Genomic DNA, 25,233 nt, shown 5'->3' with positions numbered 1-25,233 from the left:
TAGACGAAAATTTTGAGCGGCAGAGCAAGCATTCTCACGGTAAGCATAGAAGCGCCAAGAGATAGAACAACCGCAGAAGACAGACGCAAACTGAGGTAGCGAGTGAGACCTTCAAACTTCGTTCTTTTTTTCGGGTAGGTTGCAAGCTTTTGACTTATTCCATCTGACAAAAAAACAATCAAAATGTCTGCTGGGTGCTTCTGTTTTCTTGAATAGAGAGGAACAACTCTAGATCACTACGTCACTTGTTCCGAAGATTTGAGGTGACAAGTAGTAAGAGGAAAACTTTACTTTTTATCATGCTGAAAACAGTTGGATATTTGAAGACTTAGTATTGAGTGGTAATTCTCAAACATCATATGTGGAGTTTGTTCTTCGGCGCCAAATCATCAGTATAAATACATTCAGAACCGCCAGAAGCAACAAGCCCTTCCGAATGAACATGGAGGGTAAATAAAAGCAAAAAAAAAGCAGGTGTCTGTGGTGGCGTTCGGCTCATTGGCAAGGAACACAACGATTTGAAAGTCGCACAAAGGAGTAGATGACGCTTGGTGTTCCGCGACGGCAGAAGTAGTGCAAACAAGTTCAAAACCAAGCGAAAAAGTGCGAACAAGTTCAAAACCGGAGGAAAGGACAGCAGGGCAAAGATGAACAGCACAGGCTCGGGCAAGATGACAGAGGTCCGTTTGTGGCGGTGGCCATATTTTTCACTTTTCAGTTGCTAGCTCCCGAATCCCTCTTGCATACGTCACCTACTTAAGTTGCCTTTTTCTATCCGTCTTTCTTGCTGTGTCCTTTCTTGTTGTGTTGCAGGGCAAGGCTTTTATTTGTTTGGGCCCAAAAATATTCTAGAGCTTAACTCCGATCCTTTTATCTTAAATTTGCTTTTAGACCGGCAAAACTCTGCTTCCAGAGACTCCTATATCTGCCTGTGAAGGCTCCCTTTCTCTATTTAACGATTATTAGTTACGGTAGGGTAAGTAAAGGGCACACCGTTGAGAATAATTTTCACAAAATGAACTACTGGAAATCTTAATCTGCGGAGAGGCTTTTGCTGAAAAAGTACACAGAAAACTTTATGCATAGATTGAAAAAAAAACGAAAAATAACAACATCGAAAAGCTCATAATGAAGTAAAAAAGAGCCCGCAGTGTGGGGCCGCCTTAAAAGGAAGAGAACTTGAGAGGCAGGAAGAGAATGAATCAAGCAATGTATTTTATAGAGGAATGCTGAAGGAGAGAAAACTACAGATTTTTGTAGACCTCTTCGGCTGTTTAGGCTACTTTGCCGCCGCAGTGGCTCAGTGGTTACGGCGCTCGGCTACTCACCTGGAAGACGCGGGTTCGATTCAGTGTACTGTGAAGTCCGCGTTAGGCCCGTGTACTGTGCGATGTCAGTGCACGTTGAAGAACCCCAGGTGGTCAGAATTTCCGGAGCCCTTCCCTACGGCGTCCCTCATAGCCTGAGCGTCTTTGGGGCGTTAAAACTCCTTTAAACCAGCATCGGCTACTATCTTATCTGCATTTCTAATGACAGTGCCCTCTTTGTCTTTTACTTTACGTACCTGTATGTGTGTTTGTACCTCCGATCTGCTAAATTCAACAAAACGGAAATGCAGCATGATAATATACATATAGAATTCACAAATATACAATACAGTGATTTCAGCGAGCTCTTCTCGAACAGAAATGCAATGACATTTTCATTTCCTTTATTCTAGCCGCAACTTATTGAAGAAGGGAATTGAGTTCTCCTATAAACCCCCTGATATAGGATGACTGGATGCTCCCCAGACTATTGCGACTCGACGCAGGTCATGCAAAGGTACTCCGCGTGTCGGGTAGCCACGTGAAGCGGCCCGTTAGTTAGCGGCACCCTTGGGACAAGGGACATCGCTTTCACAGCGAGCGCCGCTGGCTGACGGTGTCCGGAAGTAGTCGACCAGCTTGCGGACCATCTTGAGTCGACTGAATGCGCCGAATACGTTCAAGTCGGTGCAGCTGTTGTTGTAATCTTCGTAATCGAGGTCGAACACGGCGATGCCAAATTGGAGGTTGTCGTTCTGTGACTTCAGCCGGCACATCTGCGAAGACAGCACAAATATAAAGATCATAACTTAAAGAACAGCTTAGGTAATATTTTTCAGGACGTCCCTCATTTTTGTGTTTCCTCTTTAAATTCACACCAGCGTCGCGGAGATGTCCGACGACGTGTATATTTTCTGAATGAAATTGTGGATTAAATATGTTTAAATAAGGCCCATGTACGCGGCACTCAGGTGTCCAGACCCAATAGCGATTGGCAACTGGAAAAATGATTTCTAGTGTCCGGCGAACGTGTCCTCCGGAGATATTTCGTATCCGTAGTTGGAACAAGCCTGGTCAATACAGTGCGCGGGCATTAAAATCCTACCGACCGAGTGAAAATGTATAGGACCTTGCAATGGAAGGGCGTGTTGACAAGGGTGTTATTTGAGACTTAGGTATAGGTTAAAAGCGACTGTGGTGCCCAACGTACTGAAGTTACATTAAGGAAAAATAGTCGAAGTGAATGAGGAGGTAAAGGGCACATACTCATGAGTGTTATGTTCAAATGAAATTTATTGAAAAGGAAAAAGCTATTGAAAGTCTCCACAGTCTGGGAGAATCCGCAAAACGCGATGGAAAGCCGTCGAAGGGTATCGCTAACACTTGGATTCACAGATACTTGTTCCTTTTGATATTGGTAGGATCAGTGGCAGGTTTTGTGTATTAGACTGCCCAGTGACCGGTTCTCAGTTGCGACAGATTCAGTTGCAGTGGACTGTTGTCTATTCTAACTTGTATAGACTAATCTACAGAACTGTGTGCACTTTAATGCGATATAGTTAGAGTTGTCAAACCAAAACCCCACCAATGTACGGTGTCACAACATTCACTGATGGATCGAGAGTGTTCACTGCGTGACCCTGTGACGTCATCATATCATGCCCACCGTGTCAGGTGGCAACCTGTCTACCGAATTGTGAGCAACCTGCCCACTGTAGCAGCTGAGTTAATGATTGTTCGAAAGAGCTCACGTGACCTTCTGATGTAATTACAATCTGCCCACGCGGTTGTGAGCTACCGAGTTTCGAGATAGCATCCTATATAGCATGACAGTTCACATTAGGAGCAACTCGGGGCTATCCGGTGTGACGAAATGCTCTGACTTGTCGAGAGAGCCCTTACAAAAAATTTTAAAGTCTATAGACTGTTCATAGCCTTCTATACAGTCCATAGTGTCTATAAAATTTATAGACCCTCTATAGACAAACCCCAGAGAACAGTTTATAACAATAGAGATCCTTTAGATAGGGTATAGACAATCTATAGATTATGGCCAAACACTTTTAGTAGACTTTTGTCCGTAGACAGTCTATAGACTATGAATGGACAAAAATCTATAGGAAGGCAATAGTCTATAAGAAATCTATAGGCTATCTACAGACTATTTCACAAGGGAGGCACGATGCCATAGGATCCCGTGAGCTTAAACAGACCAATCATATGCCAGCCGTGTATAGAAGTCACAACAGAAGCTGCAAGAATTTGAAATATAATGCCATTGCACTTCACTCTTACGGTGACCTAAGCGTCCCCAGTTGGCTGTGCTGAAAGGATCAATGCTGCTAAGTGCTTACCTTCGTGCAGAGGCCCTTCTCGTTGTCGTACACAAACATCGTCTTCTTGAAAACGTTGACCGTGTACGCCGCCTCAAGGCTGTCGAAGTACTTCAGCTTCTTGCGGAAGAATGAGCTGGTGCAAACCTGCAAAGATTAGCAAGCGGACGTATTATGATACATGTGGCCTGACAGCGCCACCATGATCAGGTATTTATATTACAGAAAGTGAACTAATTTTTAAGACGATGGTTATATGATGGAGTACTCTTTCAGGTGAATGGCGCCGACGTTCCTGGCCGGTAGGAGCTGTACATCTTGCGTGCCTGAAGTGTAGAAACATGGCATCGCTCACTGACCATGCTCAGCTTTGGGACGCGAAACCGCAGATGTGCTAGTTTTTTTCTAGGACTTCGTAATTTAAACAAAATACGTTTTTGAATTAAAAAATTATTTTATCGCTACAGTATTGTCAACGACGGTGGCGACCAGAAAACCGCGTATACATGTGAATTACCGAATGCATTAACTAAAAACTAACAGTCAAATTTTTAGTCATTATACCCTTGGAAAGGAAAAAAAAATGGCTGTGGTTTAGCTCTGGTTAAACCTGTAGTGGCGTGATAGCTACATCTGGCCGAGTGGAACTCGCTCAGTGGAATGGCAAAGTCAGTATTTCGCTGCTTTGCTTCGCTGGGCGTTCCTTCTTCATCTTTGTCCCACTTGACACGGCGCATGCGCACAGCTGTTTGTTGCAGCTCTTGCGCGCCGCGCCGTTGGCAGCAGCAACTGCTCCGCATTACGTGAGCAACCACGTGACCAACGGCGCCGCCACGGAGCACAAGTGGTGCCACGGAGCTCAAGTGGTGTTACGCTGAAGGGTCGAATAGGTGGCGTAGTGTAGCTATCGCTACAAAAAGCGTAGGAACATAAGGTAGCTACAGAATAGCGTATGCACACTTACGCACTCGTAACGCAAGCGTTTCGCGGGGCATAACGCTGATCTTACAGCTCAAAATATCCAAGCGGGGACGCAGCGATGGATGGATAAGGCTGAACCTTTAAAATCGGGGGGTGGTTCAAGCCACCTAGCCATGACTTGTGAAGTTTTACTTTTGTCTTGATTTTAGCCACCAATCAGACAAACTCCGCTTGGTTACTTCTACCCGCTTAAAATCCACCTGGTCTTTGCTGAAATCATTTTAGTCATCATCATCGGCCTGACTACGCCCACCGCAGGGCAAAGGCCTCTCCCATGTCTCTCCAATTAACCTTGTCCTTGGCCAGCCTTTCTGCCGCCCCCTGCTACGTTTGCCTTCTCTTGGAATCCACGCTAAACTGGTTATGCACGCTTAACTCAGAAAATAGCGCGCAAACCACGAGCGTCATTTAAGGCTAGATTTAAAATACCATTTGGGGCATGGGCAGTTTAAAACACACTATCATAAAGGCCCATTTTACACATGCACTACATTCCGCAACGTCAGAACATCGCCTCTGCACTCATCGCACCTTGGGTAGTGCCGCAGGGAACTGCTGCGATGGAGTATAGTCGACGCCTAGCGCTGAGATGAAATGAACTGTTAACCCCTTGCTCATAACCCTACTAACTTGTCCTTAACTTTCGTCTCCAGCCTCTTCAAAGCGCTTTAAGCTTTTTCACAAACACTACTTATGAATAAATCTATCCTTTTTCGTTTTTTCTTCTCTGAGTCTAGAGATGCGAATGTGAGCACCATACCTCCACGTATGTCCCGAACGACTTCGCGTAGGCGTCAGTCTTGCAGTCGGACAACAGTTGGAAGGTTTCATTCTTGGCCACCGTCAGTCGTCCCTTCATGGTGACGGACACGAGCCACTTGGAGGGCACGCCGGCGTCTTGCGACAGCTGCAGAGCGGACAGGGCGTCGGTCTGCGAGCAGAAAATAAACAGGGCTGCGTGCGTCAGGAGTCACCAACGGACGGTGTGATGTGATGAAGCTGCCTCCCGTGCCGTACATAGGTTCGACTAGCAATCCTGAAAAAGCCGATAGGTCTCTGAATCCTCGACCTTTGGTCTTTGAACCTTGACTCTTGACCCTTGACATTTGACCTTTGAGATGAAATGGCCGTGGATAAATTTGACTGGCGGTGAACGTGGGTGGGCTCGACTGGAAAACAGGCTTATTCTAGTCTAAAAATGAAATTGGCCCAACCCTGAAATTTGGGTGGCCCGCTCCCGAAAATTTGAAAACTGAGTTGTCTCGCGTTCTGAACCGACCTGCAACACCCCCAAAATGGGCTTGGCCCACCAGCCTAGAATTACCTAACAAACTCTTTTATTCGGACTTTAGTAGCGACTATAAATGACGTCACTGGAGGCCTTCAGTGCCGAAGGGGACCCAAGTTTTTAAATTTTCTTGATCGGCAGTGTGGTTCTATCTAATTTCAAAATTGCGCATCTGAAGATGGTTCAGCCGGCTTTCCCGCATAGCACTATTTTAAGATGCATTACTAGAAGTTTTTGTGCGTCAAATACAGACGCTACTTGCGTATTTAATTATGTCGAAGAACTTAACGTTTCGGCGGTGATACCACGTGCAGCGATGCCGTTTTATAATGTGCAATGTGAGAAAGCCAATGCAGCGAGCTTTTAATTACGTATTTTTGACGTTCAGTATATCGAAATACATCGCCGATTAAGAAAACTCAAAAAGAGGAGTTACCGTCATTGTTGACGGTCTTCAATTTCACAACATAATCTTGCCCGCGAAAATTAAAAATCGAAAATAAAATGTTGATCAGTGCATTTGACCTAAATAATCGTCTTATTACTGACCTCTATTACGTACGTAAGCTCCGCCCTTCTGTACAATTGATCTGCATAGACCGCAGTGGCGTATCTCGCAGCAATTTTTAAAATAGCAATTGGTAAACGTTAAACAACACAAATAACAAACGGAACTACACTTCGTAGCTGAATAAAAGGCAATGATGTGAAACAGGGCTCAGCAATTTTGAAGTTGCTGATTATTGCGAACTTTTTCACCCGTAAGCTGTCCTAAGTGACTGCGAACATATAAATGCACATTTAGTGGGAGTTTTCCTCCTGTGTATGAATGTAGCAGTTCCTTTGGCTATTGACTTGAAAAGAAGGCTCAGTTTGTCTGCGACACAATGCATGAGAACACTTGACCTTTGTACAAGTTGTAAGAACTGCCGAATGTCCTCCATGTGCTGCTTAAAGGAGGCTGGGAAATTCATCTATGAGGATTATCTACATAGATGTCCAAGAGCATTTGTACAATCCACTGCCACAGAGGCGTTGCAGTGGGCCTGACTATGCCTACTGCAGGTCAAGCGAGAGGCCTTTGCCCTGCAGTGAGCATAGTAAGGCTGATGATGATGATGATGATCGGAGAAAGGAGAGGGAGCCCGTAACACTCGTAGCCAGGAAGAGAAAATGACGGCGACAGTGTCGCATACTTATTTTTGAGCCGTTCGCTCATCTGCACACAGAGGGCGCCACCTTGTGTCACAGCGAAATGCGCGTTCACCATCGCAAGCAGCTGTCTTTGAATCTAGGGTTACACAGACGTGGTAGCCGCATATAAATTTTTACCCCTCCTTTCCTTCCGTCTGCTGCTTATGTGGTCCTCTCCGTTTCTTCCCGATCGGTTGCTGCCGGAGCTACAGGAATGCACTGTGCATTAGGCCTATTATCTCTGAGTTTGTAATTTCACCTGACGAGATGTATTCTGGGACCGGCAGATTTGGCGGGGGCGAATTTGGCTCCAAGAGTCTTTGCACCCGTACGTTGCTTGCCATCACTTAATTTCTTCATCTACAAGTCGTGAGCATCGCATTCGGGAAATGCAGACCGATGCTGGACTCACCAGGTCGTACGTGTAGCCCTGAGAGGCAGCCGGCTTTTGCAGCATGGTGGGCGGGACCATTTTGCAGTCGGGGAGTTCGTTATCTCCGAATGCGTAGTGGCCTTGAGAGATGAACAGCGTCGGGGTGTACACAGCCCTGCAGGGAAACAGACGAAAAACGCTTTACACATTAGCGGTCTACATGTGTGCGGACTGCCTCCTCGCGTTGTTTCGTGTCGCTCTGTTGATAATTTCGTTCAAAGCGTGGCCAGAATTCTAGCACATGTGATTACAGGCAACAGTTTTCCCAGTATTTCATCGCGTGCCATTCCTTTCAGTGCGGGACTGCGTATTTGTTGTCCCTGCAGAACGCAAGCGAACATTTTGAGCAAGGGAACATATTTTACTAGCGCTTCTTGTGGTCGTGACCCGATGTTCCACGTTGTTTGCGATAGTTAAGGCTAGTTTTTCGCGGTTAAATGACGCCGAGTTTAGATAGAGCATTGGAATCAATAGTTTCAAGAAGCTATGTCATGAATGCCTCCTGTAGTTGTAGTGATGCTTGCCGATACAACTGTGTTACTATAGCGCGCAAAAATTAGAACCGCCTTTCGGCGTACCGCTGTACAAAGAAATGAAGCTAATAGTTTTATTAAACAATCTCTTCCGTACTTTCTCCCTTCTGTAAAAGGACCACTTCCCCATTCACCTGGCTTTAACGGGTCCAGAAGTGAACATTTTTTGATGTCGCAGTACTCGCCTCAATTTGGACGCGTAGGAGCCGGCCATGTCCGCAGTCGCGGCCCCCAGCACGGAGTAGGGCTGCCGAAGGGGGTCGGGTCTTTTCATAGCCACCGCGCTAAGCTCCTAAGGCAAGGGCAAGGAGAGGAAGAGAATGTGTGATGAAAAAAAAAATTCAAATAAGAAATATTGTGCGCAAAAAGAATACGTAAGGGAAAAATCTGTGGCCTTGTGGCAGAGCATCCGCCTCGCATTCGGGAGGGGCTGGGTTCGATCACCAGTGCCGCCGGGTGCCCATCTGTTTTTTAATCGGTGCAAGATTTTCCCTCGCTTTGGTGTTCGGCCCTCTAGGGTGAGATGCTTAGGAAAATGGTCTTCGACCAAACCGTTGCCTGTACGGATCAGAAATAAGTTCCGCCGTCAAGCAACCCTATATCCGCCTCGTGCGGTAGAAGCCCAATTTATTGCCTCCTTGAAAGAAGCAAAGCAGGGCCCCCACGTTATGAAAAAAAAAGGTTGGGTGTTGGAAGTGACAGTACAGGCCGTACTTGAACTGAGCTTGCGACTTTGTGTACGAATTACCCCTTCCGTGTGGCGAAGTTTGTTTGGAATGAACTGATAGATGTAATAATGATAGAGTGGGCAACCATCAACTGTCGTAAGAGAACGGAACCTGCGCCTGCCGAAGCACTCCACGAAGTATAAATATTGTGAACCAAAGCCGAGAGATAAAAATATCTCGAGCATTGTGTGCAATGTACATAGCATTTATTTTTATAATGGTTCGCTGCTCAAGCATCCAGAGTTGCTGAAAGTTATGGACCACTTTACCTTTTTTTTCCCCCGCCGCGGTGGCTCAGTGGTTAGGGCGCTCGACTACTGATCCGGAGTTCCCGGGTTCGAACCCGACCGCGGCGGCTGCGTTTTTATGGAGGAAAAACGCTAAGGTGCCCGTGTGCTGTGCGATGTCAGTGCACGTTAAAGATCCCCAGGTGGTCGAAATTATTCCGGAGCCCTCCACTACGGTACCTATTCTTCCTTTCTTCTTTCACTCCCTCCTTTATCCCTTCCCTTACGGCGCGGTTCAGGTGTCCAAGGATATATGAGACAGATACTGCGCCATTTCCTTTCCCCCAAAACCAATTATTACTATTATTATTATTATTATTATTATTATTATTATTATTATTATTATTTACCTTTTGATTAGCGTTGACTTACGCCAAGGAGTGGTAAGGCCAGCGTGATAAGAGACACCATTTAATATTGTGCAATGTCTGCAGAATATTTGCTTTTGCCGCACGCGCGCATCAACTGTGCATGCAAATGATTTGTTTCGTTCCACGCAAATCATTAAATAGCCTTATCTTCGACAATGTTGATGTCATTTCCTTTTCTAAACAAAGTGTTTTCAGGTATTTTGGCTCCTAAGATTTTCTATTTGTTTAACCAGTTTTCTTTCTCAGTTTTTGTTTTGGACATTATTGTTAGAATACTTTTACTTCCTATTATTACGGTCCTGTCGTCTTTACTGGTTTATTTCAGAACATGTATATATTTTTTGTTTGATTATTCTGTCTCATTAGTTATGCCGGCGCCATTCGTAGTTATCGTTACCTGCATTGCTATACTGCTACGAGACGTTTTTATTTTTTCAATTTCACCATAAAAATGTATACGTTACTTTAAAAAATCATTATTTGATTAATTCATTCATTCAAAAATTGTCATTGTGGCTCATGAGCTCCTTCAAATAACCCGTATTCGAAAGAAGGCTGTTAAATGTATCACCGATACGTCAGCGTGAATGAAACGTAGAAAAAAATCCTGATAACACGTACGTATGATCTTTAGTTTGTTTATTGTGACGAAACATTTCGCTTATGTATGTATGTACGCGCGAGATTTTCGAATAAACAGTTTTCGCAGTTAGCACTGATGATCCTAACTTCTTTTTTGTATCATGTGTGATGCGCTAAGGAGTAAACAGAAAATTGGTTTCCGAAAACCGGTGGCTCAGTGGTTAGGGCGCTCGGCTACTGATCCGGAGTACCCGGGTTCGAACCCGGGCACGGCGGCAGCGTTAAGATGGATGATGATGATTATGGACTTTTATTGCGCAAGGGTATCTATGGCCAAAGAGTGCCATGACACAAGGTAATTTCTTTTTCTCAAGGTGGGGTCAAAGACCCATTTCCCAAGCATTTCACCCTAAATAAGCCGAGCATCAGACCAGGGGAAAGCTTGTACCCATTGCGTCACCGGTGGGTACCCGGCGGTACTGGGGATCGAACCCCGCACCTCCCGCATGCGAGGCGGATGCTCAATCACTTGACCACCGCTGCGGTCGCGTTAAGATGGAGGCGGAACGCAAAATGCGCACGTGTGCTCTACGATGTAAGTGCACGTTTAAGATCCCCAGGTGGTCGAAATTATCCCGGAGCCCTCCACCACCCGCACCTCTTTCTTCCTTTCTTCCGTCACTCCCTCCTTTACCTCTTCCCTTAGGGCGCGTCCTTAATAGCAGCCCGTCCTTAATCAAGCCGCATGCACGTGAAGTTCTGTCAAACCTTGAGCGTGGTGAGAGCATCGCTGATGTTGCGTGGGTCAACGCCGAAAGCTGGCATGTCGATGACCCCGAAGTGGAAGACGCCAGAGCTCCAGAACACCTCCAGGAGCTTGGAGTCGACGTTTTTGAGATCGTTGCGCATCCATGTGTGGTACCTGGCGCAAGTTTATCCGCATAAACAACGGGCACAACATCACATGCTAACTAGATCGCATTAAATATCCAGCTTGATAGCTAGCAATATGATTTCGGTTATTTAGAAGGAGACAGGACAGGAAGACAGTGAGTGTAGAAGCTACACTATGGCCTTAATAAACGGAGTTTTTGCTCAGCAAGTCGGAAATATATAAGGACTCTCAAGCAAATAATCGTGATGACATTCTTTCTCGATGCTAGCCAAAGGACGGTTGATTTTCCACATGAAGCCTCCATATGCTCGGATTAAAGACGCGAAAATGAAAGGCAAGATGTACGAGATTGTCGTTAGTGTCGTTTTAACACTGTGCTGATAAAATCTGGTTATTTTGTCATATAATGTGATTGATGAAGTGTGCAGCCCTTCTTAGCTGGCCTATGGACCTCCTTCACCCCGCGACGTCACGAAGATGCGGTGGCGCTGATGTCAGCAGCGACTTTCGCATGGTAGGCAAAACAGCTACCGCCAGCCGATGCCTACCGCAGCTGCTGCAGCTACCGGCGGCTGCATCATGCCTGAGCACTGCAGAAGCAGCATGTATTGATCAGCTGCGTCACTGTTCGATCCACGTAGCAGCATAAACGGAAATTTAAATTAGCCCTGATAGGCTTCTCGCGACAAATACCGCATTAGCAAACTGGCTAACGGGGAATGGGCCGCGGTACTAAAGCGCGAAGTCTGGAATTCGATCGGCACTGCCACTCAATGTACTTAGCAGCATGTAAGTTACTGCGTTCATTCACCTGAACATCAGCATAGCACGCTTATAACTGCGCAAGAAAAAAAGCACGTATGTAGCTGCGCACGCATTTATCACCTGAGCCGGTCTGCACGGGGCCCCCGCCGGCAGGTTCACCCGCCCCCAAGGAATGCGTTCTTTTGTTAATAGCACAGCATGTTTTAGTGGCACGTTTTATGGCATTTGATATTTACTTGAAAGTGTTTCTTAATATGACCGACGTAATTATTTGATTCGAGTAGAAAGAAATCTGGCAAGTTCATGCGCGGCCACGTTGGCGTGCTTAGAATAGCGTACCTTAAGTGTGCTAAAAGCCACATGCTTTTTCATTGCATCATGCATGTGTCATGTTTCATGATGCAGTCACTGACCGCGAAGGTTGTTTGGAAAGAAGCAGCCGCAGGCGTGATACTAACAGACGTGTCGAGATTGAGAGGGGGCGCGGCAATGAAAAGTGTTTTCGTTATTTATGCGCGCGATATGAAACTATTATTTATGCACGCGATATGAAACTAAATTTGGTGCAAATATGAAATTGCTACCGTGTGCTGTGCGATGTCAGTGCACGTTAAAGATCCCCAGGTGGTCGAAATTATTCCGGAGCCCTCCACTACGGCACCTATTCTTCCTTTCTTCTTTCACTCCCTCCTTTATCTCTTCCCTTACGGCGCGGTTCAGGTGTCCAAAGATATATGAGACATACTGCGCCATTTCTTTTCCCCCAAAACCAATTATTATTATTATTATTAGTTTCAGTAATGTCTTTTATTTTTAGCTATACCTGGTGCAGTTCTTGGGTACTTATAATTAACACCCTCGTCAAGTCACCTCAAGGTCTTAAATAATTGAGTAGAAAGCGGAAATTTTTTATGCCAGCATGTTCACAAAGCCCTGTTCTGCATATGACGCTATTACTTCTTTTTTTAGATGGTCATGTACTTATGCATGCATAGTTACGTGAAAACGTTTCTTACAAAAATAACGAACATAATACTGCACGTGTAGGAAAAAAATTCGAGAGATAAATTACACTCCTCAACGTCTCAGGAATCGTTTGCGACAAATAGAATCATTCTATTTTCATGCGTTACGAAATTACGAAGGTGTGAGTGATGTCAATCGCAGAAAATGTGAAAGGTCAGAAAACGAACCTTAACGTTTACTTCCTCGTTTTTGGCCTCTTCGCTTGCGCTTTGGTCAAAGAAATGCGGCCCTGAACTCAAAGAAAGCCTCAAAGAAATTACCTCGCAATTTTCGACGACCACGCATCTCGGAAGCGTACTTTATAAATTTCTACTGAATATTAAGCTATAATTTTTCGTCACGAAACAGAACACCCCAGGGCTAAGAAAGAAAATATTTCCTGAAATCAAAAATTTTCACCAAATCGACCAGTTTAACAAGTGGAGAAGTCGGCCTGCCTGGTGCGTGATCCTGCGGATAAAAACAGCGCTTAAGCGGGACAGCTAGAGGAGAATGGGGACACGACGCTGTCCCCACTTTTCGCACAGCACGACACCTACGTATGTCAGCAGACGGTGAGCGCACGTCTGCTCCGCCGAAAGAACGCCACCACATCCTCTCACTACTGTCCCGAAGTAAAATTATTCTGGCTAGAGCAGAGTGTCAAAAATTTCCTATTTTATTCAATGCCTAGCGCAGAAATCAACGCCAGAAACGCTTTCTGTTTACTACTAACCATATATACAATACACAGTGGCGATCTATTCCTCTGATTACACCGCACGTGGCCAACGCGAGCTGGTGTACTTCAAGAAATTACTAAGCTGTAAACATCAACCATTGCTGTGATTCGCAGAAACTGAAAACGCGCCTACAAGCCTTGAAAACCCGCGCTCAACGCCTTTCCGCAACGACACTCCCTGACCTTTTGCCTACCAGGAGCCCGCTAGCGACTGCAGCGCCACCTCGTTTGTTTACAAACATGCAGGAGGTCTATAGAGTTACGTGCTCTGAAAGGAATGGAAGGAAGATACGTCTTTCCCAGCCGCGCCACCTGCTCCATCATGTCGGGCCAACTTGCCCAAACCTTTACGCTTTAGTGTCACGGTGAGGAAGGAAGTGAACTTATTTTTCCAAAACGTTTTATTTTTTCGAATGAGGTCTCGCAATCAACGATTACTGGGAGCACTCACTTGTAGGCGAATGCCACTCCGAATTCTGTGTTCTGGTAGCCTTTGGCGGCGGATAGAAATACTTTTATGTTGTCTTCGAAGCTGCCCTGTATCAAGGGGACGTTCTTGTACCCCTTGTAGGCCGAGTCGAAGAAGATCAGGTCGCACAAGCCATCCGGTGGAAATACGGTGCTTGAGTTGGTCGCGTCGCCGTACGTGCACAGCAAGGTACGGGCGTCTAGACCTCTCTCTGGAAGCAACGGGATCAAAGGCTGGAGGGAGCTGACGCCACCAGACTTGAAGTGGCGTAACTTCCGGTAAAGGCGTCAACAACTGCTAATGCTGTCGCTTTGCCAAGTCATGATAAGATGTTCCTTTATTTTTTTGCTGAAATGACTGCCTTATAGGGTCTAGCGTTCTTCGCGTTATCTCCATTCTTCCCTTCTTCGGTTAACGACTGTGGTCATAAAAAAAGGGGGATCGTGCAGGGTAAGAAGTGGTAGTAATAGCTGAGGTCTCCTACAGGTGTCACGCGGATATTCCCGCAGATCCGGTTTGTTTCCTACGGCTGTCGCCGTAAAAGAGGTCAAGCAGCAACTGGAAATTCGGTCACTTGTGCTCACTTTTTTCCGTCGTCTGGACGGCAGTCGTGCCTGCTTCCGTGGTAGTCGCCTTCCTGTGAGTACGTGCTGCCGTGGTAGCCTCAGTTGAGGCCGTGGTCAGCTCGCGGTACGTGAGCTCGGTGTCGGCCGTTGTAGTATCGCCCGAGGAGTCTGCGTCAGTGCCGATGGAAATCACACTTTTTATCCTTCTCGGCAGGAAAGACCTCCAAATGAGCTACACATTGCAGTCCACAATCTCGAACGATTTTTAGTGCGAAAACACTATTTCACTCACTACCTGAAAAAGGCGAAGGGCCTCCGAAGCCTCGACCACTGACCCTTGACCTTCGACCCTTCTCCTTCGACCTCTGACCCTTGACTTTTGACCTTTGATCTTTCAGATGAAATGGCTTGAATACGGTTTGGCTAGGGGAAGGTCACGAGGCACGAAGGTAAAAAAAATTGTCTTAGAGAACATTGTAAGGCAATGTCTAGGCAAGAGTCAAGTAGATTCGAAATAAAAGTTAAGCTACCTCGAAACCAATTGGCTTCGCACGTCATACTCAGGTATGATGTGCGAAACAGACATCACTGCGAAAAGCAGACATCACTGAGAAATTGGCGGCGCTACCTAACTCGGGGGATTGCTTAACAGCCGTCAATGAACTGAATGCTTTCAAAAGTGAAAGAAAAAATCGGCGGACTGTTACTAATGTCTAACGCGAGTGTTCGAGCGTTAGCTGGGGTGTGACTAAAAGAGTTGTGCGCAGGCATGTTCTGTCTTTCTTGCAATGTCAGGCAAACGGAGGTCAATCCGTACTGGAGTTATATTGCGGAATGGGTTTCGATGGGTTTCGAATAAATCACCTTCAGCTGTGGAGGTGGAAGCCCAAGTTATTAGGCCACCAGTCGATTCGAACCCCGTCTCTCTTCTCTTTTCCTCCCCTCCTCTAAAAGTGGGGAAGCGGATATTTCTAACTATACTTTGCGAACTGCCACCCGAGGCAGGTGGCGCTGCGGACGCCGACGGCGTGAAGCTGAGGAACGAACTAAAAAGATCTTCTGAAACGAACATGCTGAGCCTCTCTTTATTCGGTTACCACCACGTTAACACATTAAGTTTAAGTTGGGTGCGAGTCTAGGATTCTTGGGCATAAAATCTGAGACAACTGTGGAGTATTGTAAAGTGCTGTTATGGAAATATTGAAGGTTAACAGTTCATTCTTTCGATGCACAGCAAACTTTTTCTTTTAAAATTTCTCCATCTCTTGCGTGGAGTAGTTAAGATGGGTTTATGTGTTTTTGGGAGTTTAACGCCCCGAAGCGACTCAGGCTATGAAGTACACCGTAGTGAAGGGCTCCGGAAATATAGACCACCTGGGGTTCTTTAACGTGTAATGGCATCGCACACTACACGGGCCTATAGTCAAGTAGTTAAGACTGCCATAGAAAAACCAAAGGGCAAATTTTTTGACGATACCAACAACGTTAATATAAAAAATGCAAGTCTGCCGCGGGTAGATAGATCCGCGGATATATTGATTGCTACAGTGGAGTCTTACGCTGTAAAAAGAAATCACACTCATAAACAACGTCCCGTTGAAAAGTGCACTTGACCACGATTTCTGTGTACGAGTTGGTAATAGAGTGACAGTACAGTAGAGTGGTAAAGAGTGACAGTACGATCGAACGCACTCGTCTTCTGACCGCACAGCTGGACACGAATCCAGCCTAGTCTAGCAACGCTTACTCGTAAACAGTTTTACTAGGCTGGGAACTGCTGGGAACAAAGAACAAGAAGTATACGTACTTGCATTGACAAGGACCAGGATTGCGGCGATCAGGGCGATGCTCGCCATAACGGTCGCTGCAGCAATCAGCTTCGTTCTCGCGCCTTCAACTCGCCTGCCGGGCACAAGAAGAAATATAACGTGTTGTCATGCGAACATTTCATCCAAAAGCTGTAAGCAAAGGGTACGATGTCACATCACGTCGTCAGGGCTTTCCAATAATTATAATAATAATTGGTTTTTGGTGGAAAGGAAATGGCGCAGTATCTGTCTCATATGTCGTTGGACACCTGAATCGCGCCGTAAGGGAAGGGATAAAGGAGGGAGTGAAAGAAGAGAGGAACAAATAGGTCCGTAGTGGAGGGCTCCGGAATAATTTCGACCACCTGGGGATCTTTAACGTGCACTGACATCGCACAGCACACGGGCGCCTTAGCGTTTTTCCTCTATAAAAACGCAGCCGCCGCGGTCGGGTTCGAACCCGGGAACTCCGGATCAGTAGTCGAGCGCCCTAACCACTGAGCCACCGCGGCGGGGCAAGGGCTTTCTGCTAGAAGCTTGGCGCATACATTCTGTGCTCCGTGCGATTAATCATGTATGTGTAAAAGTGCGCGAGGATCGCATCAGATCATAGCGCCATCTATATCGCAACTATAGCACCGCGCCTTCGTTCCAATTTGACAGAAGGCCCAACTGGTGTCGCAGTGCCATCCGTATGATTTTATTTGGTTTGTAATGCGTAGCGAGTAACGGAGTGGATTCCAAGAGAAAGTAAGTGTAGGAGGGGGCGGCAGAAGGTTAGGTGGGCGTATGAGATTAAGAAGTTCGCAGGCATTGTGTGGGCGCAGCTGGCAAAGGACAAGGTTAATTGGTGAGACATAAGAGAGGCCTTTGCCCTGCAGGCTTAGTCAGGCTGCAGCTGTCGATGCTGATTTTGATGCATAGGGAGTGTTTCCTGCTGAAAGTTGGCACATGTAAAAAACATTCATCACATTGACGTGCGTGTTTCCAGCTTACGGTGCGCTGCTGTTCGTCGCTTTTTGTGCTAAACGTTGAAAACGTCGGTTAATGTAATGAATTTTAATCTGGATTAGCAGTTGATGCATATCTGCACCACAGGCAAGCAGTAGCGCAGCTGTAAGCTGTTCATTACAATCGTGCCATGAATTAAAGGAATCAACGCTTGAATTGCACTGAAATACCAAAAAGAAAGTGCCAGGCATTACCAGACCTAAGGCGCAGATGAAGGGGATGACCAAGCTTTACTTAGCAGTGGTGCGTCCGTGCGTGCGTGTGCGTGTGTTTAGTAACGGTTCCATCTTCTTTACGCTTTAAAACAAGTTTGGCAGGCAGTCGAAAAATGTTACTTACTCCTTTGCTTCAATATCTGCAAAATAAGTAGAATTTAAAATCCAGTGAAAACAGGTGGTTGCACTAAAAAAAAAAAGTGGGAGGGAGGCTGGAGGCTCACATTACCCGTTTTCCCGCTTTGGCAAATCATTTTTCGAAGAGAACACGATTAAATCTTTTTTTCTCCGCATAAACCCGTCGTTTACCTCCTGGCCTGCCTGTCGCCTTTGACGCTGCTGTAGTCGCATTTGCGAGTCCGTGCTTGAGAAAAAGTACCCACCTTTGCTATCGATATATGGTCAATTCTCCGCTACATGTTCGTCATTAGGTTAAATATATAATTTTTGATCTATTTTTCCGCGGACATAATGCATCAAATAATTTCCAGTGACTTGCGTCAGTGCAGCGTTTTTTACAAATTGCTTAAAAATTTAAATTGCGGTAAGAACGGTTATGCCAACTCCTCGTCCCCTTTGGGTGAGAAATATTCAGCGAAGAACAGCGCTGACTGCCGTTTTTTTTTTCGATGAACAAAGTTTCAAAATAACCACATGACACACTACTGCTGCTACTGCTGCTGTGCAACGCGAGATTCAAGACAGGTGCTTGCGGGGTAGACGCAGCTGCGGTTAGAGTCAATGAATAAGTTTTCAGAGCACCGCGTTCCCCTTTTTCCCGATACCGGATTTAGATGCTTCATGGCTACCCCTGACTGACGTTCGCAGCACTGAAATCCCTTCCGTGGTTGCCGGTGTATCAGCCTGAGGGATGAACTGAACTTCTGCGTAGCTAGCACATCTAACTTCGTAGGTATTGAGCTGGACACTCAGATAAAACGGGGAAACAGTTATTTTCGTAACGCGTTAAAGCTGAACCTTGAGCAGGTACGCTGGTTCTAGAGAAAATCCCAGAGGCTTGATTTGGCTTATATATTAGGGTTTATCGTCCCAAAGCGAGTCGGGCTATGAGGGACGCCGTACTGGAATGCTCTGGATAATTTAGACCAGCTGGGGTTCTTTGACGTGCACTGAGATCGCAGAGTATGCAGGCCTCTAACATTTCGACTCCATCGAAATGCTGCCGCCGCGGCCAGGATCGAACCCGCTTCTTTCGGGTCAGCAGCCGAGCGCCATTACCACTGAGCCATCGCGGCGGCTAGGGGCTTCGCAAGCTCTGCACTCTATGGAAATTCCGTGCAAGCGCTGGTATCTGCTGGCCTGGCATCTTTAGGCCGTGGCGTCGACATATCGTTCAAGCCCGGCTGTGTGGAGAAAAAGGGGTACTCTGAAAACTTATCCATTGACTCTAGCCCTGGCGAACTTGGACTACGCCACGCACCGAAAAGCGCTAGCTCTAGTTCGTGCCACTGAACAGAGAGGTCGCAACGAATCCGTGACGTGTAAACGGGGCAAGCGAGGACGCCGCAGATCAGTGGAGCGGCGAATGGCGCAGCGTACGCAGCGCCACTCTCCTTTCCTCCCTCTTTTCTCCTTCGTGTTATGATGCCGAGCCCCAGAACTGGGAAACGTGCCCTTAACAGCTGTCGCTGTAAATTGTATTCCGCCTATCGAAATCGTCAGGCATGAAGTTGCGCATGAATCTCTATTCAGTAACCGCGTGGAGAGTACCGCCTAAGATTAATGAAAAACTCACTTGTCGTCTGAGAGAGGCCAGTAGTCATGCTAGTTGCCGCCACTGTTGATGCTAGGGTCGTTCGCTCGGCCGTGTAGGCTTGTTTTAAAGCACTCCTGCACATTCGTGAACGTGAGACTCAGAAGCTGGAGAACTATAGCTTACGTGTAAGGGCGACATTAGCAAAGGCAAACACCACAGTGGCAAACTTCGTGGGCATGTTTGAGATGATGAGAATGCGGTGCGTTTGCCGCACTCATAAGAGAAGTGCACTTAGAATTGCAGAAAGATTAAGGTTTTTTTTTATCGCGCCTTTCTCATGAGCACGCTTTTCAAGCTGTTCAGTGCTGATATTTCACCTGCAGAAAGGTTTGCATTCAAGCTTATTATGGTAAGAAAGTGTCCAGGGGTTAGTTTGTAATTATTAGTTGTTTACGTTATTGCTTCATTGATAACCGCAGAGAAGCGGAGAAAGGACGGTGGTATTCGTCATATGAAATAGTCGTTGCGCCGAAAAATGGTTTGGTGAGAATACCTGTACTTACAGAAGAAAACAAAAACATTGCGTATGGCAGCATGACAACAGTAATACTGAGCTCAGTCAATGCAATGACGGCGCTTATACATTTTAAATGCGATATTATATCATACTTTAGTTACTTTAATATAGGAGTTAAAATATTAGATACGATGTCTATGAATTGATTTGAATCGGAGACCAAGACAAAAATCTTGCAGGCGTTTAGTATCTAGGGCCGAGCGGAAGCAAAAGACCAATTTCTAGTTAGCGGGTGTGTGCCAGTATCGTGCTTATCTAGGATTTAATTCTATTCTAGAGGCTCAAAAAATTACGAAAGATTTTTAAAACATTTCTTACTCGTTTGGTCCAGCACCTGCAAAATGAAACGATAAAAAAACTGATGAGCACAGCCGGGTGCATTTTAAACACAGGTGGAGGGAGGCGAGACCTGTTTTTCAGCGACTTTTCTATGACAAAACTAGAAAAGTCTTCATGTATGAAGAGAACATTTCTTTCTGAATACGCAAACCTCCTCCCCTTTCGTCTCCACCAGACGCCCTCACATCCGATTGTGCGACTCGGATGCAGTAATAGTGCATATTTGTTAAGAATAAGTTGTTAAAGCCACCAATAAAAATCCTAATTTAGGGGAGTTGTTCACAGTGCAGGCCCTTTGGGAAAAAGCACGAATAAGACGGAACAAATAAGGAACCCATTAAGCAAGAAAGGCTCTGACCACGAGAAGATCTCAATTCGAACATTACACAGCTGCAGGACTTGTTCACACTTCCCTTAGAGTTCGATTAATGGAGTGTTGACTGAAAATGAATTTCATTCTCACATGTATTCTTCCACAAAGATCTGGCTGACGGAAAAAGCAGCGCGAAAGAATTAAAATGGACAAGATCGAGGGAACATAGAAGAGAGGACGGGAGCTGTCATACAATTGTATGAGTGGTCCAAAATACACCCCGCAATAGAGTTGGGGAATTATCACCAATAGGGAATGCGCGCAAATTTAGTGTTGCAACAAAATTCCAGAGTTATGGCGCGGTGCTTAAAGGAACCCAGGACAAGGATTACTAAACATCACTGCGTCTATTCCTATGATGTTTCCCATTATCGGGGACAGTAGAAAATAAAATGGCGCTAAGCAGTGAGGAAATGTGCAAGTAAACCTTGACAGCAACAGCAGCGGCAGCGTGGTAGTTGGCAGTCACTAGTGAAGCGCTTCATACTGCAGAGTGTAATATACGGGAGTTTCAGTTTCATGTTAATTTTCACTATTGAATGCGCACTGTCCACCTTAAGTTATTTTACATCACTGTTTATGTCACCATGATGTCTACATAAACATAGTCTCTCTTTATCCACATTAAGCGCTTGCTTCTCTCAGTCTTCGCGTCGATCACTTCTGTTTTGAGATGCCATTATACGCATTTTACTTTACTTGATTGAAGACTACAAAGCTAGACAGTCGCGTACGAGTTTCATGCTATGACTTGCTTGTACTACCCCCAATGAGATGCTCGCTCCCACCGCTTGTTTAATCTCCTATGCCAGGACTTGTCGCTAAATATAGAAAAACTTACGCGTCGCCAGAGGGGAGTTAGGTGCTGCGCTCTGCGCGGTCGGCTTGGCGGTTGCTTGCTCTGCCATGGTTACTTGGTGTACTGCACCGTTGCACGAGGATTGGCGAGGATCTGAAGTCTGCAACTGGATAACTGTGGAGGTGGCAACAGAAGAAAGTATGGAAGAGAATATGTATTAAAAATCAACAAAGCGCATAAGAAGTTTCCGGACTTTCGGCCGCCTAGGGGGCGAAGACGAAACAGCGTCATCAGAATCATTACAAGGGTAATCATCAGCGGCAGCTTTGGTTTGCCTACACCCACTCTTTCCCACCTCCCTTCCCTCCCCCCTAAAAAAAAAATAAAACGTCCACAACATACATCATGTTTGTCAAGTCCAGGTGGGTGTCGTAAGCACATTGTGCAGTGCTTGCTCCCCAAGGCATCTTCAGTGTCCAGTTGGCAGACGTGGGAGTTTCTAATTACTGTATAAAATACGCCGAAAGAGATTTCGATGCCGTTTATCCCAGAGAAAATTTCTTACCCTGTAATCAATGTATGACAGAGGGATGGGGAAAGTCAGCCGAACGTCACCAGGAAAGCGTCAGCTAGCCAGAGCGCATCAATATCTTCACGGTAGCAGCTCAATGTACTGCGGCCATTTTTCGGATGTGTCTATGGTCAAAGCCACGAGAAGGAATAAATAAATGTCTGATATTTTTGCGCCGTTCCACCGACTCAAGGTTTTCGACAGTCAAAAGGCCATCCCATTAAGGGGCAGGAATTTCGCGCAGGTACTTACGGAGCTGGAAGCTGCACCTCTGTCTTTAGCCGCCTTGATCTCGATCGCTTCCTCTTCCTCGACAGTTATGGTACACTACTCTTCTTCTTCTTTACCTCAGTAAATATGGCACATACCCACGCGGGGGTAATGGCCGAGTTACAAAGGATAATGCCAATGAAGTATTTGCGCGGGGAAAAAAGACGTGAGGCGGCAAAGTAGAAGACTGAATCAATATAAAAATGGGAAAATTGAAATAAATGAAAGAATTTTGAATTACCAGGAATAGAATCAAGCACACTTTTTGGACACTCAAGCACTCCCCCTCAGCGTGCGGGAAAGTGTTTAAGGGGCGACTATACAAACCCGGCATGTTTATATTTTCGTGAAGTGAAGATGTGATAGTGAAATATTAAAGACGGATCGTGATTAAAACTGCTAAAAACTCCGTAACAGAAAACAGTTAAACTCAAGTTAGCAAAAATAAAAACAAACCAAAAAAGCTCAGCATCGCATATTTAGAATAGCGAAACAACAAAGCCAATTAAACGAGAAGATCGCTGTGTGGGACAAAACAAAACGGAGTCCAGTTGCAATGTTAGAACGAGAAAGAAAAAAAACAGGAACAAGTGTGTAACGCGCGATTCAGCGATAGCGGTTTAGGAGTTTAGTGTTGGGGATATATTCCTGGCGCACGGGTGTATTGGTCAAGTGATGCACCCCCGCACTGGCAGGCGGCTGCTGCAAACGAAGCCACCCGTAGGCTTGTGAGACCCAGGATGACCAGCGGTGCGTCCGGTTACGCCGGCGACGGCAGACGACTACGACGCGAAACACAGGGACGGGCGCCTAACAGCTGTCGCTGTAAAAAAATTGGAGGAGACACTTAAGCTTCTCCTTAAGGGCGTTCCCATGTATGCGAAATTGGTCATTCCCTACTTAACATTTGTAGATACCTGGGAGTCCTCATACCACTCCTGGCACAGTGCTGCAGCGGTTAAGCGATGCGCCACTGACCCTCGGTGGAAGATGCTGCCATCGGCGGAACATCTGATAACCAGGTAGCTCTTAACGAGCAACCTTTCGCGACCAATCATTACTTTAACTGCCATGTACCACGGCGGCCGGTTTGCCCACAATCCGGTGGGCAGGTTGTGATGACGCCACAGGATCACGCCACCTAGGTCTCCCAGGCCACTCATGTTGGCCATAGGGTGGCCCCACTGAGCGGAGAGTGTGGCCAACTGTGCCACTCTAACACGGTCGATTTCTCGCTCACAACGGCGACGCCGACGACGCCGCCCTGATTTTCTGCAGAACGGGAGTCTTAACGCTGTCGCGTTAAAGGTTTGTTTCTCAAATGACTGGAAAGAGGCGACCTTCTCTGCTCGCAAGTACTTTAGAGTGCAGCCAACACCACGGCCCGTTCCACTAAGGGGAAGTGCCACAGGGTGAAGAGGTGTTACTCTAACCGACGGTCGAAGTCATTTACGCTAATGGGAATAAAGAAGCGCGCAGTAGTTAAGCTCGAAGTTTACATACACGCATTGGACACAATTGTGTACGTAGCGCCTGGAAGGGCTAAGAACGTTTGAATGTCATTCGTTAGAAGCGTTCACCCTAAATTAAACGCACCATGCAAATGTTATCCTCCGTCTGTGGAGCGGGCTAACCGTATAAAGAAGACAGGCCACAGGAAACGACAGCAGGGCAAAGATGAACAGCACAGGCTCGGGAGAGATGACAGAGGTCCGTTTGTGGCGGTGGCCATATTTTTCACTTTTCAGTTGCTAGCTCCCGAATCCTTCTTGCATACGTCACCTACTTAGGTTGTCTGGTTCTATCTGTCCTTCTTGCTGTGTCATTTCTTGTATTGCAGGGCAAGGCCCTTAATTCGGTTTGTGTCCAAAAAATACTCTAGCGCTTAACTTCCTTCCTTTCATCTAAAATTTGTCTTACGACCGGCAAAACTGCTTCCAGACACTCTCAGCTCTGCCGGTGCGGGCTCCCCTTCCCTTTATTTTACGTCTATTCGTTATACGCGACGGATGCCATCAGTCACCGACACCTAGGAGCATAGGGGATGTCTATTTTATTTAATTTGTGATTTTGATCAAAGGGAGAAGCAGAAGAAACGAAAATAACCACATGCCACCGGTAGGACTCGAACCCACGCCCCCCGAATTTCGCGTCGGTTTCTCTACCAATAGAGCTACGGCAACGACTGTCCATTCTTCTGCTTTCGAGTGTATTTATGTGTACAGTAAACGAACTCTGAGAGTGTTCACCAGCGCCACCCTCGTATATAGCGGCGGACGTAGTACTTCCTGTATTACCGCGAATGCCACGTAGGAACGAGGTCGAATGATGAGGGCGGAAGCTATGCGTGAGCTTTGTTATGCTACATTTGGCATCAAGAAAGCCAGATACGAGGCCATCGTTAAACTATTCAGCAGGCAAGGGAATCGAAAGAGGTGCAGGTTATGGCACACATGACGGAAACCAGCAGTCACCAAAAGCAAGGAGTACAGAGGATGTCTTTCAGTTGGTAATTTTGATCAGTCGGAGGTTATTAAAAGCAGAAGAAAAATAACTACATGCCGCCGGTAGAATCCAACCCACGCCCTCCGAATTTGGCGTCGGTTGCTTTCCCAACAGAGCTACAGCGATGTATGTCCAATCCTCTGATTTGGAGTGTATTTATGTGTACTATAACCGAGTTGTGAGAGTGTTCCCAAGCGGTAGCTTTGTCCATAGCGGCGATCGTCCCACCGGCGGCATGTCTTACTCCTGCAGGAGCATGAAGTTTGCTCACTGCATATTCTTGGCCGGTTTTGGATGGTGTTCAGTTTCAGAATTATCTCACCTGCCAAAAATTGTGGCGTCGCTTCTTGTAGTAATAGTAATGAAAAACAATTCATAGCCTAGTTTCTATTAATTTGTAATTTATATATATGTTTTATTTCTAATTGCAGAGAGTTGGAAGCACAGAAAAGTAGCGTGCATCCAAGAAAATAGATATGCTCCAGAGAACAGTCTGGCCCTCAAGCCCGTGCTAAAATAAAGCAGGAATAAAAACTGCAGTTTAATGCCACTAGAGCTCATTCAATCAG

General features: G+C 46.1%; 1 protein-coding gene across 1 annotated transcript; it reads right to left on the bottom strand.

Moving 5' to 3' along the window:
* Positions 1-1,763: 1,763 nt before the first annotated feature.
* LOC144100023 (uncharacterized) lies at positions 1,764-22,209 on the bottom strand. The gene is made up of 14 exons (XM_077633071.1): positions 22,142-22,209; positions 21,361-21,492; positions 20,126-20,141; positions 19,270-19,364; positions 17,638-17,653; positions 16,287-16,381; positions 14,498-14,647; positions 13,896-14,124; positions 10,806-10,959; positions 8,255-8,361; positions 7,516-7,651; positions 5,382-5,552; positions 3,662-3,787; positions 1,764-2,083 (listed from the first exon to the last, which is right to left on the bottom strand). The coding sequence occupies exons 2-14, from the start codon at positions 21,425-21,427 to the stop codon at positions 1,862-1,864; spliced, it is 1,584 nt and encodes a 527-aa protein (XP_077489197.1). The 5' UTR covers positions 21,428-21,492; positions 22,142-22,209; the 3' UTR covers positions 1,764-1,861.
* Between the last annotated feature and the right edge of the window lie 3,024 nt (positions 22,210-25,233).

The sequence above is a fragment of the Amblyomma americanum genome, chromosome 8 (assembly GCF_052857255.1).
Source record: "Amblyomma americanum isolate KBUSLIRL-KWMA chromosome 8, ASM5285725v1, whole genome shotgun sequence".
Taxonomy (NCBI): Eukaryota; Metazoa; Arthropoda; class Arachnida; order Ixodida; family Ixodidae; genus Amblyomma; species Amblyomma americanum.
Note: the sequence above shows the minus strand (reverse complement) of the source record. Positions and strands in the feature narration are given on the sequence as shown.